General features: G+C 30.3%; 1 protein-coding gene across 3 annotated transcripts in view; it reads left to right on the top strand.

Annotated features, from left to right (window-relative positions):
- The window catches only part of Cep135 (Centrosomal protein 135kDa), a 52,273-nt gene that overhangs the window by 29,374 nt on the left and 3,174 nt on the right, over positions 1-19,725 (top strand). For 2 of the 3 annotated variants that reach the window (XM_075305253.1, XM_075305254.1), the window contains exons 10-13: positions 11,394-11,519; positions 11,686-11,839; positions 12,142-12,248; positions 18,973-19,240. In XM_075305253.1, coding sequence (XP_075161368.1) covers positions 11,394-11,519; positions 11,686-11,839; positions 12,142-12,248; positions 18,973-19,240 — 655 coding nt within the window. The other variant, XM_075305255.1, reaches the window with a different exon arrangement.

Below are 19,725 nucleotides of genomic sequence, written 5' to 3'. Positions count from 1 at the left end.
ATAATATTTTGACAAAATTTTCTTTTTCTATTAAAATAAAATTGAGAAAAAAATTTCTATAGAATTAAAATTTTGATAAAATTTTCTATGGAAATAAAATTTTGAAATTTTCTACATAAATGAAATTTTCTACATAAATGAAATTTTGTCAAAAAATTTTTTTGAAATAAAATGTTGACAAAATTTTCTATGGAAATACAATTTTGACAAAATTTTCTATAGAAAGAAAATTTTGACAAAATTTTCTATAAAAATAAAAAAATAATAAAATTTTGATAAAATTTTTTATAGAAATAATATTTTGACAAAATTTTCTTTAAAAATAAAATGTTAACATAATTTTTTATAAAAATAAAATTGAGAAAAAAATGTCTATAGAATTAAAATTTTGACAAAATTTTCTATATTTCTGGTTGATTATCGTTGACCTTTTTATCTATTTGTAAGCAATATTTTTCATATCGGCTATGAAAAATATTAGAAATAAAAATTAAAGAAACATTTGTATACGGCCGTATGTTCGGCCAGGCCGAATCTTATGTACCCTCCACCATGGATTGCGTAGAAACTTCTATTAAAGACTGTCATCCACAATCGAATTATTTGGGTTACACTTACCGAGGTATCTTAAGCCTTCTTAATATCGACTTCTAAATTGTATGTTAGTTAGTCCATACGGGGTATATATTAGACAAAAAAGACCGGTAATAAGAGAGCCAAAATTGAAATATGGGGGGTATATACTTATGAACAGATATATACAAATTTATGTATGATTGAGGATCAGTTTATCTGGGGGCTATATGCTACTATAGACCGATATGGACCAGTTTTGGCATGGTCCATACTAGCACAATGTACCAAATTTCAACCGAATCGGATGATTTTTGCTCCTCCAAGAGGTTTCGGAAGCACGGTTACCACAGGTGGTAGAATTCTATGATAAAATGGTAAAATAAACAATTTTTTACCATTTGGTAGATTTGGCAGAATATATCTCTCTAAAAATTGTCTATAAAAATAAAATATTGACAAAATTTTATTTAGAAATAACATTTTGACAAAATGTTCTTTAGAAATAATATTTAGACGAAATTTTCTATAGAAGTAAAAAATTTAACAAAATTTTCTTCATAAATAAAATTTTGACAAATTTTTTTTTAGAAATAAAATTTTGAAAAAATTTTCTTTAGAAATAAAATTTTGAAAAAATTTTCTTTAGAAATAAATTTTTGAAAAAATTTTCTTTAGAAATAAAAATTTAACAAAATTTTCTTCATAAATAAAATTTTGACAAAATTTTCTTTATAAATAAAATTTTGACAAAATTTTCTTTAGAAATAACATTTTGACAAAATTTTCTTTATAAATAAAATTTTGAAAAAATTTTCTTTAGAAATAACATTTTGAAAAAATTTTCTTTAGAAATAAAAATTTAACAAAATTTCCTTCATAAATAAAATTTTGACAAAATTTTCTTTCGAAATAAAGTTTTGAAAAAATTTTCTTTAGAAATAACATTTTGACGAAATTTTTTATAGAAATAAAATTTTGACAAAATTTTCTATAGAAATAAAATTTTGACAAAATTTTCTATAGAAGTAAAAAATTTAATAAAATTTTCTTCATAAATAAAATTTTGACAAATTTTTCTTTATAAATAAAATTTTGACAAAATTTTCTTTAGAAATAAAATTTTGACAAAATTTTCTTTAGAAATAAAATTTTGACAAAATTTTCTATAGAAATAAAATTTTGACAAAATTTTCTATAGAAATAAAATTTTGACAAAATTTTCTTTAGAAATAACATTTTGACAAAATTTTCTTTAGAAATAAAATTTTGAAAAAATTTTCTAAATTTTTGAAAAAATTTTCTATAGAAATAAAATTTTGACAAAATTTTCTATAGAAGTAAAAAACTTAACAAAATTTTCTTCATAAATAAAATTTTGACAAAATTTTCTTTATAAATAAAATTTTGACAAAATTTTCTTTAGAAATAACATTTTGACAAAATTTTCTTTATAAATAAAATTTTGAAAAAATTTTCTTTAGAAATAAAATTTTGAAAAAATTTTCGTTAGAAATACAAATTTAACAAAATTTCCTTCATAAATAAAATTTTGACAAAATTTTCTTTAGAAATAAAGTTTTGAAAAAATTTTCTTTAGAAATAACATTTTGACGAAATTTTCTATAGAAATAACATTTTGACAAAATTTTCTATAGAAATAAAATTTTGACAAAATTTTCTATAGAAGTAAAAAATTTAACAAAATTTTCTTCATAAATAAAATTTTGAAAAATTTTTCTTTATAAATAAAATTTTGACAAAATTTTCTTTAGAAATAACATATTGACAACATTTTCTTTAGAAATAAAATTTTGAAAAAATTTTCTATAGAAATAAAATTTTGACAAAATTTTCTATAGAAATAAAATTTTGACAAAATTTTCTATAGATGTAAAAAATTTAACAAAAGTTTCTTCATAAATAAAATTTTGACAAAATTTTCTTTATAAATAAAATTTTGACAACATTTTCTTTAGAAATAACATTATGATAAAATTTTCTTTATAAATAAAATTTTGAAAAAATTTTCTTTAGAAATAAAATTTTGCCAAAATTGTTGTTTCTTGGTGTTTTATTCGATCTTTTTCTTTTTAATAAAAGTCAATAGTTTTTCAAGCTTAAGATCTTCGTTTCCTTTATTTTTTATTTTTAATCCATTATTCCTGATATTGCCAAAATTTTCTATATAAATAAAATTTTGAGAAAATTTTCTATAGAAGTAAAAAATTTAACAAAATTTTCTTCATAAATAAAATTTTGACAAATTTTTCTTTATAAATAAAATTTTGACAAAATTTTCTTTAGAAATAACATTTTGACAAAATTTTCTTTAGAAATAAAATTTTGAAAAAATTTTCTATAGAAATAAAATTTTGACAAAATTTTCTATAGAAATAAAATTTTGACAAAATTTTCTATAGAAGTAATAAATTTAACAAAATTTTCTTCATAAATAAAATGTTGACAAAATTTTCTTTATAAATAAATTTTTGACAAAATTTTCTTTAGAAATAACATTTTGACAAAAATTTCTTTATAAATAAAATTTTGAAAAAAATTTTCTTTAGAAATAAAATTTTGAAAAAATTTTCTTTAGAAATAAAAATTTAACAAAATTTCCTTCTTAAATAAAATTTTGACAAAATTTCCTTCATAAATAAAATTTTGACAAAATTTTCTTTAGAAATAAATTTTTGACAAAATTTTCTTTAGAAATAACATTTTGACGAAATTTTCTATAGAAATAAAATTTTGCATAATAATTTTTTTTGTTTGGTAGTTTTTGGTGAAATGTTTTCCAAATTTTGGCAGATTATTTTCGGCTCGATTGGTAACCGTGGAAGCGATCTGTCAGTAGTGATATCTGACGTCTTGAAAATTCAGCATATCTATTGTGCGGTATAAATTTATATGGTGATTTGCTTAGAGTCCTCGCCATCATAACACTCAATTTTCCTTATCTAAAATTTTGTTCCTCAGAAATGAAAATACATTTCTGCGGGGGCAAACAAACACGAATTAATGAGAAGGATTGTAACGGCTGTATCTAATCTTTTAGTTGCGTTTATAGACAAGCCCATGTAAAATCCATTGTTTCTCATGCGATTTTTCACTACTTCCAGAACCAAAAAGAATATCTTCATTGTTTCTTTGGAGACATTTCTTTTGATGGATAGCTCATAAATTTCAATAGAATAAATCATTTTATCTTAAATTTTCAAAATCTATTCCCATCACTTCTCTCCCATTTAATCTTTTCATATTTATAGGTCAATGTGAGATTAAAAAGCATGACGAACTACTCACAAATATTGACTACTGTTCGTTATGTTTGAAGTACATTAACCGCTTTTAAGACAATTCATTGTCAAGGTAGCCATCAAAAAGTACTACGCCCAAAACAAATACATGTCTGAAGTCATTAACATTTGGGCAATGTTACTCGTTTTTTTTTTTTTGTTTTTTTTTTTTTTTTTTTTAATTATTTTAGAGCAAAAAAAAAAACATAAATGGTTAGTTATGCTTAATCATAAATAATGAATGGGCTGAGTCACACAATAGCATTACGGAAACAAATAGGAATTTTGTTTGGAATCAAGCATCGTTATGAATTAATTTTCGACCTGTTTCGGCTCAAAGACGATCCCTATTGATTTTGGAAATATTATTCATCAAAAATCGCATATTTTTTTTACTAAAATTGAAGCAATTTTAAGGAAACTTCGAAAAAGTTTATTTATGATTTATCGCTCGATATATATGTATTAGAAGTTTAGGAAAATTAGAGTCATTTTTACAACTTTTCGACTAAGCAGTGGCGATTTTACAACGAAAATGTTGGTATTTTGACCATTTTTCTCGAAATCTGAAAAACATATATATGGGAGCTATATCTAAATCTGAACCGATTTCAACCAAATTTGGCACGCATAGCTACAATGCTAATTCTACTCCCTGTGCAAAATTTCAACTAAATCGGAGTTAAAAATTGGCCTCTGTGGTCATATAAGTGTACATCGGGCGAAAGCTATATATGGGATATATATCTAAATCTGAATCGATTTCAACCAAATTTGGCACGCATAGCTACAATGCTAATTCTACTCCCTGTGCAAAATTTCAACAAAATCGGAGTTAAAAATTAGCCTCTGTGGTCATATGAGTGTAAATCGGCCGAACGATATAACAGGTTGGCTCCCCGGTCTGACACATAGATGGCGTCGCTAGTATTAAATGCATATTATTTTTATATAGTACCAACCTTCAAATGATTCGTGTCAAAATTTGACGTCTGTAAGTCAATTATTTAGTTTGTGAGATAGAGCGTCTTTAGTGAAGCAACTTTTGTTATTGTGAAAAAAATGGAAAAACAGGAATTTCGTGTTTTGATAAAATACTGTTTTCTGAAGGGAAAAATACGGTGGAAGCAAAAACTTAGCTTGATTATGAGTTTCCGGACTCTGCCCTAGGGAAATCAACAATAATTGATTGGTATGCAAAATTCAAGCGTGGTGAAATGAGCACGGAGGACGGTGGACGCTGTGGACGCCCGAAAGAGGTGGTTACTGACGAAAACATCAAAAAAATCCACAAAATGATTTTGAATGACCGTAAAATGAAGTTGATCGAGATAGCAGAAGCCTTAAAGATATCAAAGGAACGTGTTGGTCATATCATTCATCAATATTTGGATATGCGGAAGCTCTGTGCAAAATGGGTGCCGCGCGAGCTCACATTTGACCAAAAACAACAACGTGTTGATGATTCTGAACGGTGTTTGCAGCTGTTAACTCGTACTACACCCGAGTTTTTCCGTCGATATTTGACAATGGATGAAACATGGCTCCATCACTACATTCCTGAGTCCAATCGACAGTCGGCTGAGTGGACAGCGACCGGTGAACCGTCTCCGAAGGGTGGAAAGACTCGAAAGTCCGCTGACAAAGTAATGGCCTCTGTTTTTTGGGATGCGCATGGAATAATTTTTATCGATTATCTTGAGAAGGGAAAAACCATCAATAGTGACTATTATATGGCGTTATTGGAGCGTTTGAAGGTCGAAATCGCGGCAAAACGGCCCCATATGAAGAAGAAAAAAGTGTTGTTCCACCAAGACAACGCACCGTGCCACAAGTCATTGAGAACGATGGCAAAAATTCATGAATTGGGCTTCGAATTGCTTCCCCACCCACCGTATTCTCCAGATCTGGCCCCCAGCGACTTTTTCTTGTTCTCAGACCTCAAAAGGATGCTCGCAGGGAAAAAAATTTGGCTGCAATGAAGAGGAGATCGCCGAAACTGAGGCCTAGTTTGAGGCAAACCCAAATGGTATCAAAAATTTGGAAGGTCGTTATAATCGTTGTATCGCTCTTGAAGGGAACTATAATGAATAATAAAAACGAAGTAATGGCCTCTGTTTTTTGGGATGCGCATGGAATAATTTTTATCGATTATCTTGAGAAGGGAAAAACCATCAATAGTGACTATTATATGGCGTTATTGGAGCGTTTGAAGGTCGAAATCGCGGCAAAACGGCCCCATATGAAGAAGAAAAAAGTGTTGTTCCACCAAGACAACGCACCGTGCCACAAGTCATTGAGAACGATGGCAAAAATTCATGAATTGGGCTTCGAATTGCTTCCCCACCCACCGTATTCTCCAGATCTGGCCCCCAGCGACTTTTTCTTGTTCTCAGACCTCAAAAGGATGCTCGCAGGGAAAAAAATTTGGCTGCAATGAAGAGGTGATCGCCGAAACTGAGGCCTATTTTGAGGCAAACCCAAATGGTATCAAAAATTTGGAAGGTCGTTATAATCGTTGTATCGCTCTTGAAGGGAACTATAATGAATAATAAAAACGAATTTTGACAGAAAAAAAATGTGTTTTTCTTTGTTAGACCGGGGACTTATCAGCCAACCTATTATTTGTATATGGGAATCTTAACCTTTATATAACTCGCAAAAAATTTGAAGGAGTTGAGATGGTATCAAAAATTTTGGTGAGATGAAAGATTGAGATGGTATCAAAAATAGTGGTGAAGGGTATAATATAGTGGTGAAGGGTATAATATAGTGAAGGGTATAATATAGCCCCGCACGACTTTAGACTTTACTAACTTGTATTTCTATAGAAAATTTTATGAGTCTTTTTTAAATCTCTCTCCTTATTGTCTTGAATTCGTAAAAATTCAATATTGAAAGTAAAAAGTGAGACTAACATAAATTTTATCAATGGAATAGCAAAATAAATTTTGAATTTAGCACAACGAATAGAACCACAAACAGAACAATAAAAAAACAACAAGAAGTAAACCAATCACGAAACTACTTTCCGCACCATATTAGTGGTAGTATGTTAACGAACTCATTGAAACCCAGACGACACACCTAAGTGACCATAATTATTGGTGGTTCTCAACAAAATGTCAGTGGACTTTCATTGAAGCTACTATACAACAAATGCCAAGGTATTCACTACCAAAAGACCATTTGCATTTAGCTGAAATAGCCCATGAATCAGAACTATGAAAATACATCATCGCCATCCATATGGTTGCTGGTGCGGATGATGTTAAACAAATTGTTTAAATAAAAATTCTTAAAAACGCGCCAATATTTTTGGCTTAGTTGGTTGTTTTGTTCGATTCTTTCGGATTCTATGCAAAGCACGTTCGTCTTGAAGTTTTTACAAAATCCATCAATAAAATCGCCAAGAAGTATATGTTAGACACTAAATGTTGATTGTTTTGCATAACTTTTAATACCCTCTTCCAAATGTTGGGGCGTATCATAAAATTCCTGCATTGAATACAGCTGTCCGCTCTTTCATTATAAGTTAATTGAAGATAAAATTGGCGAATTCATTTGAACTGTGACTTAGTTTAGCTTAATGAAAATTTTGTCAAAATTTTATTTCTATAGACAATTTTTGCAAACTTTTATTTCTACAGAAAATTTTGTCAAAATTTTATTTCTTTAGAAAATTTTTTTCAAAATTTTATTACTATAGAAAATGTTGTCAAAATTTTATTTCTAAGAAAATTTTTTAAAATTTTTATTTCTATAGAAAATTTTTTCAAAATGTTATTTCTATCGAAAATAGTTTCAAAATATTGTTTGTATAGAAAGTTTTGTTAAAATTTGTTTCTTTAGAAAATTTTTGCAAAATATTATTTCTTTAGAAAATTTTGCAAAATTTTATTTCTTCATATATATAGAAAATTTTGTCAAAATTTTATCTCTATAGAAAATTTTGTCAACATTTTATTTCAATAGATAATTTCGGCCAAAATTTTATTTCTATAGAAAATTTTTGCAAAATTTCATTTGTATAGAAAATTTTGTTTCTATCGAAAATTTTCTCAAAATTTTATTTCTATAAAAAATATTCTTAATAAATAGAAATAAAATCTATAAAAAAATTTCTCAAAATTTTATTTCTAAAGAAAATTTTGTCATAAATTTATTTATATAGAGAATTTTTCAAAATTTTATTTCTATGGAATATTTTGTCAAAATTTTATTTCTATAGAAAATTTTGTCAAAAGTTTATTTCTATAGAAAAATTTTTTAATAATTTTATTTCCATAGAAAATTTTGGTCAAAATTTTATTTCTAAAGAAAATTTAGTCATAAATTTATGTAGAGAATTTTTCAAAATTTTATTTCTATAGAAAATTTTGTCAAAATTTTATTTCTGTAGAAAATTTTTTTAACACTACAAAACACTATAACTATTCTCATGGTATAACATATTTTTTTATCAATAGTAATGATGGATAATTGAACACTTACGATAGAAAATGTGTATTGTCGCAATATTACATTATTGCTGTAATACAATTTTAATGGGTATTATAACAGATGGGTATCATAACATGTCATATAATCCCTCATTCACAATACCACCAAACCAATTGAAATAGACTCTTATTTTGTGGCTTACAGGTTAAAGTAACGTTAAAATGGTTAAATTTGGGAAAAATATGGGTTTGGTCCTAACAAGTTTTTTTTTCGTGGGGAAAGAAGTCAAACAAAATTTACCTGATCTGATAGTTGTGGAAAATACACAATAAATCAATAAAGATTATAAAGAATTGATGTATATTAGTCTGTTAAGTTTTCCATTGGTTTTCTTGCGGAGATAAAAAACGAAGAGCTTCAAGACGACAAATAACACAATAAGTTTTCCATTGGTTTTCTTGCGGAGATAAAAAAACGAAGAGCTACAAGACGACAAATAACAAAATATTCATTGGATAATTAATGTGGAAAATTATATAGTTTGGCATTTAACCGCACATACTAAGTGCGGTTCAGACACCTACTAAAATTTTTCACAATTTTCTATAGAAATAAAATGTTGACAAAATTTTCTATAGAAATAAAATTTTGACAAAATTTTCTATGGAAATAAAATTTTGACAAAATTTTCTATAGAAACAAAATTTTGACAAAATTTTCTATAGAAATAAAATTTTGACAACATTTTCTATAGAAATAAAATTTTGACAAAATTTTCTATAGAAATAAAATTTTGACAAAATTTTCTATAGAAATAAAATTTTGACAAAATTTTCTATAGAAATAAAATTTTGACAAAATTTTCTATAGAAATAACATTTTGACAAAATTTTCTATAGAAATACCATTTTGACAAAATTTTCTATAGAAATACAATTTTGACAAAATTTTCTATAGAAATAAAATTTTGACAAAATTTTCTATAGAAATAAAATTTTTGACAAATTTTCTATAGAAATAAAATTTTGAAAAAATTTTCTATAGAAATAAAATTTTGACAAAATTTTCTATAGAAATAAAATTTTGACAAAATATTCTATAGAAATAAAATTTTGACAAAATATTCTATAGAAATAAAATTTCGACAAAATTTTCTATAGAAATAAAATTTTGACAAAATTTTCTATAGAAATAAAATTTTGACAAAATTTTCTATAGACATAACATTTTGCACAAATTTTCTATAGAAATAAAATTGTGACAAAATTTTCTATAGAAATAAATATAAAATAAAAAAATTTTGCATAGAAAATAAAATTTTTACAAAATTTTTTATAGAAATAAAATTTTGGCAAAGTTTTCTATGGAAATAAAATTTTTGACAAAATTTTCTATACAAATAAAATTTTGACAATATTTTCTATAGAAATAAAATTTTGACAAAATTTTCTATAGAAATAAAATTTTGACAAAATTTTCTATAGAAATAAAATTTTGACAAAATTTCCTATAGAAATAAAATTTTGACAAAATTTCCTATAGAAATAAAATTTTGACAAAATTTCCTATTGAAATAACATTTTGACAAAATATTCTATAGAAATAAAATTTTGACAAAATATTCTATAGAAATAAAATTTTGACAAAATTTTCTATAGAAATACAATTTTGACAAAATTTTCTATAGAAATAACATTTTGACAAAATTTTCTATAGAAATACAATTTTGACAAAATTTTCTATAGAAATAAAGTTTTGACAAAATTTTCCATAGAAAATAAAATTTTTACAAAATTTTTTATAGAAATAAAATTTTGTCAAAGTTTTCTATGGAAATAAAATTTTTGACAAAATTTTCTATACAAATAAAATTTTAACAAAATTTTCTATAGAAATAACATTTTGACAAAATTTTCTATAGAAATAAAATTTTGACAAAATTTTCTATAGAAGTAACATTTTGACAACATTTACAGAGAAATAAAATGTTGACAAAATTTTCTATAGAAATAAAATTTTGACAAAATTTACTATAGAAATAACATTTTGACAAAATTTTCTATGGAAATAAAATTTTGACAAAATTTTCTAAAGAAATAAAATTTTGACAAAATTTTCTATAGAAATAAAATTTTGACAACATTTGCTAGAGAAATAAAATTTTGACAAAATTTTGTATAGAAATAAAATTTTGACAAAATATTCTATAGAAATAAAATTTTGACAAAATTTTCTATAGATATAAAATTTCTACAAAATTTCCTATAGAAATAAAATGTTGACAAAATTATCTGTAGAAATAAAATTTTGACAAAATTTTCTACAGAAATAAAATTTTGACAAAATTTTCTCTAGAAATAGAATTTTGACAAAATTTTCTATAGAAATAAAATTTTGACAAAATTTTCTATGTTATAGAAATAAAATTTTGACAAAATTTTCTATAGCTATAAAATTTCTACAAAATTTCCTATAGAAATAAAATGTTGACAAAATTATCTGTAGAAATAAAATTTTGACAAAATTTTCTACAGAAATAAAATTTTGACAAAATTTTCTCTAGAAATAGAATTTTGACAAAATTTTCTATAGAAATAAAATTTTGACAAAATTTTCTATGTTATAGAAATAAAATTTTGACAAAATTTTCTATAGAAATAAAATTTTGACAAAATTTTCTATAGAAATAAAAATTTTACAAAATTTTCTATAGAAATAAAATTTTGACAAAATTTTCTATAGAAATTAAATTTTGACAAAATTTTCTATAGAAATAAAATTTTGGCAAAATTTTCTAAAGAAATAAAATTTTGACAACATTTTCTATAGAAATAAAATTCAATGATTTTTTATCGTGATAATTACTTTTCCTATAAAAGAATAATTAATTTTGATTTATTGAGATCTCCGCTAATACCTTATAAATAATTATTGAAAATTGTATGGCTTAAAATGAAAATGTAATTGAAATAATTTGCATGCCTAAGAAAACAAGTTTGGTCCTTAAGTCTTTTGTTTTTGTTCTCTTCATTTCTTTTGTTCAACCAATTATTATTTTTTTCTCTCTCACTACAGAAAAATTTCAAGTCAAACACGTGAACGTGACTCAGAATTACAGGAGACATCGACCGAAAGCAAAAGTTTACGCCAGCAGTTGACAGCCTTAAAAGCCAGTCGAGATCAAGCCATACAAGAAAATGTGTAAGTACAACCATTTAGTATTCATAGCCTTTACATGATTTATTTCTTTTTTTCCATTGTGTTACATACAACAAAACAAAAATGAAACAGAGAATTGCATTGCAATTTTCTAAAAAAAAATAATTTTAATGGATTTGTTTTCTTTCATGGTTTTGTTCTTCAACAGAAAGTTAAGCAACGATTTGGCAGAAAGTCAAGCGGAAGTTACTACACTGAAGAAACAATTGAAAGAATCTGAAAAGGAAATTGAGCGTTTGAAACAACAATTGCGTAAATATGTGGAAGAAGTTAAGAAAGCTGAAGATTTGCTGATGCATAAGGTTTGTGTTTTTGTGGTGTAAAGGAAATTGTATTAATAGTAATGATCCACCTTAACAATAAGACTTTGTTATTTTGGTATTCAATTATTCCGACGGACTATAAATGGCACTGAACAGTCTCACGTTGAGGATGGAGAGACTTGAGAGATACTAACTCTTGGGTGTTTGTTCAAATGTCAAAGAATAAAAGCTTCAAAATTTATTCAAGATAACACCTCTTTTAGAACTCCCTATAAATATCTTAATCAATACGAATCAGACTACTTCAATTGCCGAATTTATTTTTTGTTTAATTCCCTCAGGAAAAAGAACGTGAAGAAATGCTCGAACATTATAGAAGCCTATCTCATGATGCTGTTATGTTGGAAGGAAATAATCAGAGTCTAGAAAATGAAACTGCTGAATACAAGTAAGAGCATTTATTTTTTATTACGTTTTTGTCACTAAACATAATGGAACTATCGATTATATATTTTTTTATACATTTGTGTGTAATACTTTTTTTCCTGGCTTATTCAAGTTTCTGTAAAACCTATCTACATTAGAAATAGTATTTATTCATGTTTGCTTAAAAATTACAATCTGTTTGCTCGATGATCAAGACTTCTATGACAGTATTGCATGAACTAGTTGGGTTTTCAGAATTCTTACTATTTGCCCATGAATATATAATTGCGGCTAGATTTTGGTTCCGAAGAGACGTCTTTAAGTCAATTTAGGGGAAGCGAAGTATCAAAGGTATGTAAATAAGGGAACTACACTCAAAAAAACTTTACTTGGATCCAAAGATTTTTACCTTTCCTTTAGAAATTTCATTATTATTATTATTAGTAGTAGTAACAGGTTGGCTGATAAGTCCCCGGTCTTACACATAGATGGCGTCGCTAGTATTAAATGCATATTATTTTTATATAGTACCAACCTTCAAATGATTCGTGTCAAAATTTGACGTCTTTAAGTTAATTAGTTTGTGAGATAGAGAGTCTTTTGTGAAGCAACTTTTGTTATTGCGAAAAAATGGAAAAAAAAGGAATTTCGTGCTTTGATAAAATAATGTTTTCTGAAGGGAAAAAATACGGTGGAAGCAAAAACTTGGCTTGATAATGAGTTTCCGGACTCTGCCCCAGGGAAATCAACAATAATTGATTGGTATGCAAAATTCAAGCGTGGTGAAATGAACACGGAGGACGGTGAGCGCAGTGGACGCCCGAAAGAGGTGGTTACCGACGAAAACATCAAAAAAATCCACAAAATGATTTTGAATGACTGTAAAAAGAAGTTGATCGAGATAGCAGAGGCCTTAAAGATATCAAAGGAACGTGTTGGTCATATCATTCATCAACATTTGGATATGCGGAAGCTCTGTGCAAAATGGGTGCCGCGCGAGCCCACATTTGACCAAAAACAAATACGTGTTGATGATTCTGTTTTTTGGGATGTGCATGGAATAATTTTTATCGATTATCTTGAGAAGGGAAAAACCATCAATAGTGACTATTATATGGCGTTATTGGAGCGTTTGAAGATCGAAATCGCGGCAAAACGGCCCCATATGAAGAAGAAAAAAGTGTTGTTCCACCAAGACAACTCACCGTGCCACAAGTTATTGAGAACGATGACAACAATTCATGAATTGGCCTTCGAATTGCTTCCCCACCCACCGTATTCTCCAGATCTGGCCCCAGCGACTTTTTCTTGTTCTCAGACCTCAAGAGGATGCTCGAAGGGAAAAAATTTGGCTGCAATGAAGAGGTGATCGCCGAAACTGATGCCTATTTTGAGGCAAAACCGAAGGAGTACTACCAAAATGGTATCAAACAATTGGAAGGTCGTTATAATCGTTGTATCGCTCTTGAAGGGAACTATGTTGAATAATAAAAACGAATTTTGACAAAAATGTGTTTTTCTTTGTTAGACCGGGGACTTATCAGCCAACCTGTTAATTAATTCATTATTTTATCCAAAATTTTTTACAAAATATTTGATTGAATTTAGCAGTGCAATATATGGTTAATAAGATAGAAAATACGAATTGTATTGACATAAACAAAAGATTATGACCTATGGTCGTCAGTCCCTTTATATGTTACATTATTTCTTAGAAAATTTTAAAGATTAAAAATTGAATTCGTACAGCAATTATTACACTGATTTTTATGTAGCTAGCAAGTACTTTACAATTTATTGTTAGACCATTTAAAATTTGTATTGGTTCATTCTCACTAAGCGAAACCTTTTGGAAATACTGGTATCGAAATTCATTTAATGCTGGAAATGCTGCAAATTTTCATTTTCATTCAAATTGCACATTGAACAACGAGGTTTTCCATTTTGATGAAAGCGATTTTCATTTAGTTTAATTATGCTGCTTCTTGCTTTTAGTATCCACATTATTTCGTCTGGAGTTGAAGTGTTATTTATATATAATGGGCTAGGCATTGGATCAAGCTTGCTATAAAATCTGGAAATGTGTAGATTGTAAATTCTGCAAAAGCAAATCAGTTTTCCCAATCCAATGATTTTAGACTATCTCAAGAATGCCAACATTATAATCTGCCATAAGGTCCATTATATTTTTTGCCCAAAATAATTGTTCGGTATTAATTCCGAGCCAAAGATGGGTCTTTTTTAAAATAAACGCAATTTATTAGGAAGCTATGTATCTTTAAATCTAGGCTCTAAAATAATTAAAATTAGGATACAGACCTCATTTATAGAGTTTTCATTCTCTTTTTGCGATATACCAATAAAATTATTCACGTAAAAAACAAACCCCACGGCGGCGGGTTCTTTGCACCGGCTTGTTCCGATGGGTCACTTTTTTGCACTTCCGAAATTGCTGTGGCTTAACATCGCTGCGGGATTATAGTTATACTGACTACGTGGCAGGATGCTGTGCCAACGACAGCAGCAGTGGGTCCTCAGATTATGCGACAACCCCGACATCTCCCGCACAACAATATTCTCCGCCGCAGCATTTAACACCCAATATTGTTGTACCGGATAGTGCATCGTTTTTGCAATTTTATTGCAACGGACTCCGAGGTAAGATTAGTTAGATTGTGGACTTTATGAATCGGAAGAGGATCAGTGTCGCGGCAATACAAGAAACTAAGCTGAATGTCACCTGCAGTCGGCGCCATTGTGATCGATACAATGAGCTACGTAATGGCCGACACACAATGAACACAACGCTTAATTCATCGATTTATTCTTGCCTGCACGCAATAAATGTAAGCTTGGCGCCGAAGCGTCTAAAAATTTAAAATATTACGACTTTTTGGACTTTAGTAGGCTGTTTTGTTTTTGACGTTAAAAATATTTGCTACTTCCAGGTTTGTAATAGAAAATATAAATTTGTTTATGTTTATGAAGCGAGCGTTGCGTTTTCTATGTGTATTGAAAAATGCCGCTTTAAAGTAAGGACAAAATCTAAAGCATACGCCTGCATTTTTTCGTTGTGTTTCGGCTTTAAGGATCGCATAAGAAGAGGAGGTGGTGGCCTGGCTTTTATATTACACCATTCCATGCAGTATAGACCTATCCCGCTTATGTCAGACACTAGTGACCCGTATATGGAATGTAAGTGGGTAGCACTCAAGTCAGGGGCTGCCGAGATAGAGCTATACAATGTGTATATACCGGCGGTTGGTAGCTGTACTTCAGGTTATAGCCAAAACATTTATTGGCTGTTGTGTGGGCCAAACCGATTGGTGCTAGGAAACTTTAATGAACTTTGGTATTCTCTCTTAGGTAATGACCAGAGAGGCACAGCTTTGGCAGAGCAGATAGATGATTTGACATTTTGCACGGTGAACAAAGAGGGCCCCACGAGAATTATGGGTGATTGCAGCTGTTCGCCAGATATATTTTTAGCATCGCCTGGTCTGATAAATGGCATTTCCTGGCAACTAGTCATTTTATTTTATCAGACCACCTCCCCATTATCCTTACCATTAACCGACTCTCCGATTTCATAACCTAATGAACGCCGGACGTTTATAAACCAAAAGAAAGGCTTCAGAGAATATACAGATCGCCGCTTCAGTGAGCTGCAACCCCCTCTCATGTTCATGTTGCCCCGAGGGTGTTACGGGACATCATCAACTCAGCAGCCGCTCGCTTCAGACCCGCTGGTCGAATTGCCCAAGTGAGGCCCAAATTCCCAGCCGAAGCGGAGGGACTCGTAGACGAGCGTGATGAACGTCATCATTCTAACCCTGCTGATCCTAGAATCAGGGAACTGAATCCAGAGATTGAGAAGATAGTCGATGAGCACAAGCGGAACACTTGGTTAGAGCACCTGAAGAAATGTAACTCAGGCATAGGAACAGTTAAGTTGTGGTCAGTAGTGAGAGCCCTCTCGAACCCCACCACAAGGGATGGAAGGAACAGTTAAGTTGTGGTCAACCGTGAGAGCCCTCTCGATCCCCACCACAAGGAATGATGGGATCGCACTCACTTTGGCTGTGTGATGGTGACTGATCCGAAGAGATGCGCCAAATTATTCAACCCACAGTTTGTCGAGCATCCCGAAAGTGATAGAACGAAAAAGAGAGCCACACGTCGCATTCGTGGTCTCCGAGCCGATATTACAACACAATTTACTATAGCCGAAGTTACCAATGTCATCAACAGCGCGAAACCCTCTAAGGCACTGGGCCCCGGCAGAATCTCTATGCTAATGCTTAAGCATCTGGGAACACTGGGAGATGTTCCGGGACATCATCAACTCAGCAGCCGCTTGCTTGAGACCCGCTGGTCGAATTGCCCAAGTGAGACCCAGATTCCCAGCCGAAGCGGAGGGACTCGTAGACGAGCGTGATTAACGTCGCCGTGCTAACCCTGCTGATCCGAGAATCAGGGAACTGATTCGATGAGCACAAGCGAAATACATTGCTAGAACACCTGAAGCAATGTAGCTTAGGCATAGGAACAGTTAAGTTGTGGTCAGTAGAGAGAGCCCTCTCGAACCCCACCACAAAGGATGGAAGAAACAGTTAAGTTGTGGTCAACCGTGAGAGCCCTCTCGATCCCCACCACAAGGAATGATGGGATCGCACTCACTTTGGCTGTGTGATGGTGACTGATCCGAAGAGATGCGCCAAATTATTCAACCCACAGTTTGTCGAGCATCCCGAAAGTGATAGAACGAAAAAGAGAGCCACACGTCGCATTCGTGGTCTCCGAGCCGATAATACAACACAATTTACCATAGCCGAAGTTACAGCGCGAAACCATCTAAGGCACTGGCAGAATCTCTATGCTAATGCTTAAGCATCTGGGAACACTAGGAGTTGAGTATTTGACCAGGCTCCTCATTTTGTCCTTGGAACCACTCATTCTACCCGATGTCTGGAAATGGGTAAGGTGATTCCACTACTGAAGCCAGACAAAGACTCGAGTAAAGGTGAATTGTACAGACCGATAACACTCCTATCGCCAGTAGCCAAGACACTTGAGGCACTACTCCTCCCCAGCCTTGTAGAGACTTTTCCAGCTGCTAATCATCAACATGGATTCTGCAAACTACACAGTACGACCATGACTTTGCATGCCATTTCAGCATACATTTATAGAGGACTCAACCAGTCCAAGCCGTATCAATGGATAGTCCTCGCGGCCCTTGACCTATCGAAGGCATACTATACGGTCGACCATGCCAGACTCTTCGAGGACATTGAGAATACCATCGAGAACCAAATGTTGAGTTCTAATTTTTCTGTGCGGGCTCCAGTCGCAAGAAGTCAAGAACCCGTAGAGTAAAACAGGGAGTTTCCCAAGGTGCGGTGATATCTCCGGAACTGTTTAAACTCTCCATATCCTCTATTCCACCCCCTCCTGGCAGCGTCGAGATTGTATCATATGCATACGATCGTACAATCATGGCGTCTGGGCCCATTGTTAATGACATATGCGATCGATTGAACGTCTACCTCGCTGATCTTACCAATTATTTCACTGCTATAAACCTGAGGATATCTCCCACCAAATCCTCTGCCATAATATTCACTACATGGACGGCGGAAGTATACAGGCAGTTAAATGTTAAGAGTCGATGGCGAAATAATTCCGACCACAATTTACCCCAAGATTCTCGGGATCACATTTGATACCCTTTTTAAGTCGTCTGCCAATATCACTGCTATTTGTGATAAGCTCGGCGATAGAAACAAGGTCCTCAAGTCGGCTTCCGGCAGCTCTTGGGGTGCGGACAAATAAACCTTTTCGACTATATATAAGGCAATTGGCCGGACAGTGGTTAAATATACAGCGTTAAACGATTGACACGCAGTGGAATAACATACAGACTTTTCAGAACGCTGCCCTTAGAACTGAAGTTCTTTTTATTTCTAAATTATTTAAAAAAGAATCACAACGAAGCGTCAAAATTTAAAAAAAGAACCCCTTGCTCCTGATTATTCCACGCTATACAATAGGGTGAAAATGGAGCATTTGGACCCGACGCGAGGGTCCAAGCGTGGGGACTCGGGCCTAAATGTTGCCCTCTTATCAGAGAGTTCCACACTGATTTGAAATCTTGATCTTATTGCAGTCCGCAAACTGATATGACACAAATTTTATTTTCTTTTTCAATTTTTAAAATAAATAGTTATTTTCTACAGCAGACCCCATTTCTTTATTATTATTATTATTTTTTTCATAAAACTCGGTAATAATTTATTGGGATTTTTGTAAGGAATATTAATTTAAATTGGGGATTTTTTGGGTATGTGTTTTGAAGCTTCCCAATTTAGGGACACGAGCCAGATTAATTTAATGATATTAATTACTATTAAATAATTGCAGCGATCATTTTATCAATATATATTTCTTCTCTTTTTGCCGGTTATTCTCTTCTAATTTGGCATATCTTAAATTCTTTCTCCTTCTCTTCAATCGTTATTCTCTCATTCTGTAGCTGTAACTGTTGTCGTTGTTGTTGCTGCCTTAGAATTAAAAAAATTTTGGTAGATAAAGAGTAAAACATTATTGTTATTTTAAATTGGTAATGGTTGTAATTAAATTTAAGTCATTGTTTAATAATTAAGAATAATAATCACTTGGCATTTGTGGCTATCTTTGGCCGCCAACACTCGATACTTATTTTTTCAAAAAAAAAAAAAAAACAGACGTCAAGTTCTTGAGTTGGATACGGAAATTGTAGCACTTAAAAAAGAATTGAATTGCCGCAACAAACTCATTGCTGAATTAGAGGATAAAATTTCAACACTTACTGCCAAAAATACTTGTTTGGAACATCAACTAGAGGAATGTCAGGATGAGCAGCGTATCTTGAAGACAGATTTAACAGCACGAAAGGAACTATGTGAAAAATTGGATAATGAGAAGGATAAATTGAATGCCGAACTAAATGAATTGAATGCTATTAAGAGAAAGGTAAATAAAAATATATATTAATTCTTACATGCGTATAAGTCCTCGTGAAAAAAGTGTACGAAAAAATGTGGCCTTTGTTGTGAATGTTGTTCGTTATTAAAATATTTTCTTTCCTCAAACGAATAAATTTCACGCAATGAAAATCTTGTTTACCACAATGAAAGGAGATAAATGTTTTCTATTCTCAGAAAGGAATGAAAAAAAATTAACAAACAAAAGAATCTTATTTTGCAAAATTTTATTTCTATACAAAATTTTATTTCTATAGAAATTTTTTTGTTTCTATAGAAAATTTTGTCAACATTTTTTATTCTATAGAAAATTTTGTCAAAATTTTATTTCTATAGAAAATGTTGTCAAAATTTTATTTCTATAGAAAATTTTGTCATAATTTTATTTCTATAGAAAATTTTGTTAAAATTTTATTTCTATAGAAAATTTTGTCAAAATTTTATTTCTATAGAAAAATTTTGTCAAAATTTTAC

The sequence above is a fragment of the Haematobia irritans genome, chromosome 4 (genome assembly GCF_050003625.1).
Source record: "Haematobia irritans isolate KBUSLIRL chromosome 4, ASM5000362v1, whole genome shotgun sequence".
NCBI classification, from domain to species: Eukaryota; Metazoa; Arthropoda; class Insecta; order Diptera; family Muscidae; genus Haematobia; species Haematobia irritans.
This window is presented reverse-complemented; position numbering and strand designations above follow the sequence as displayed.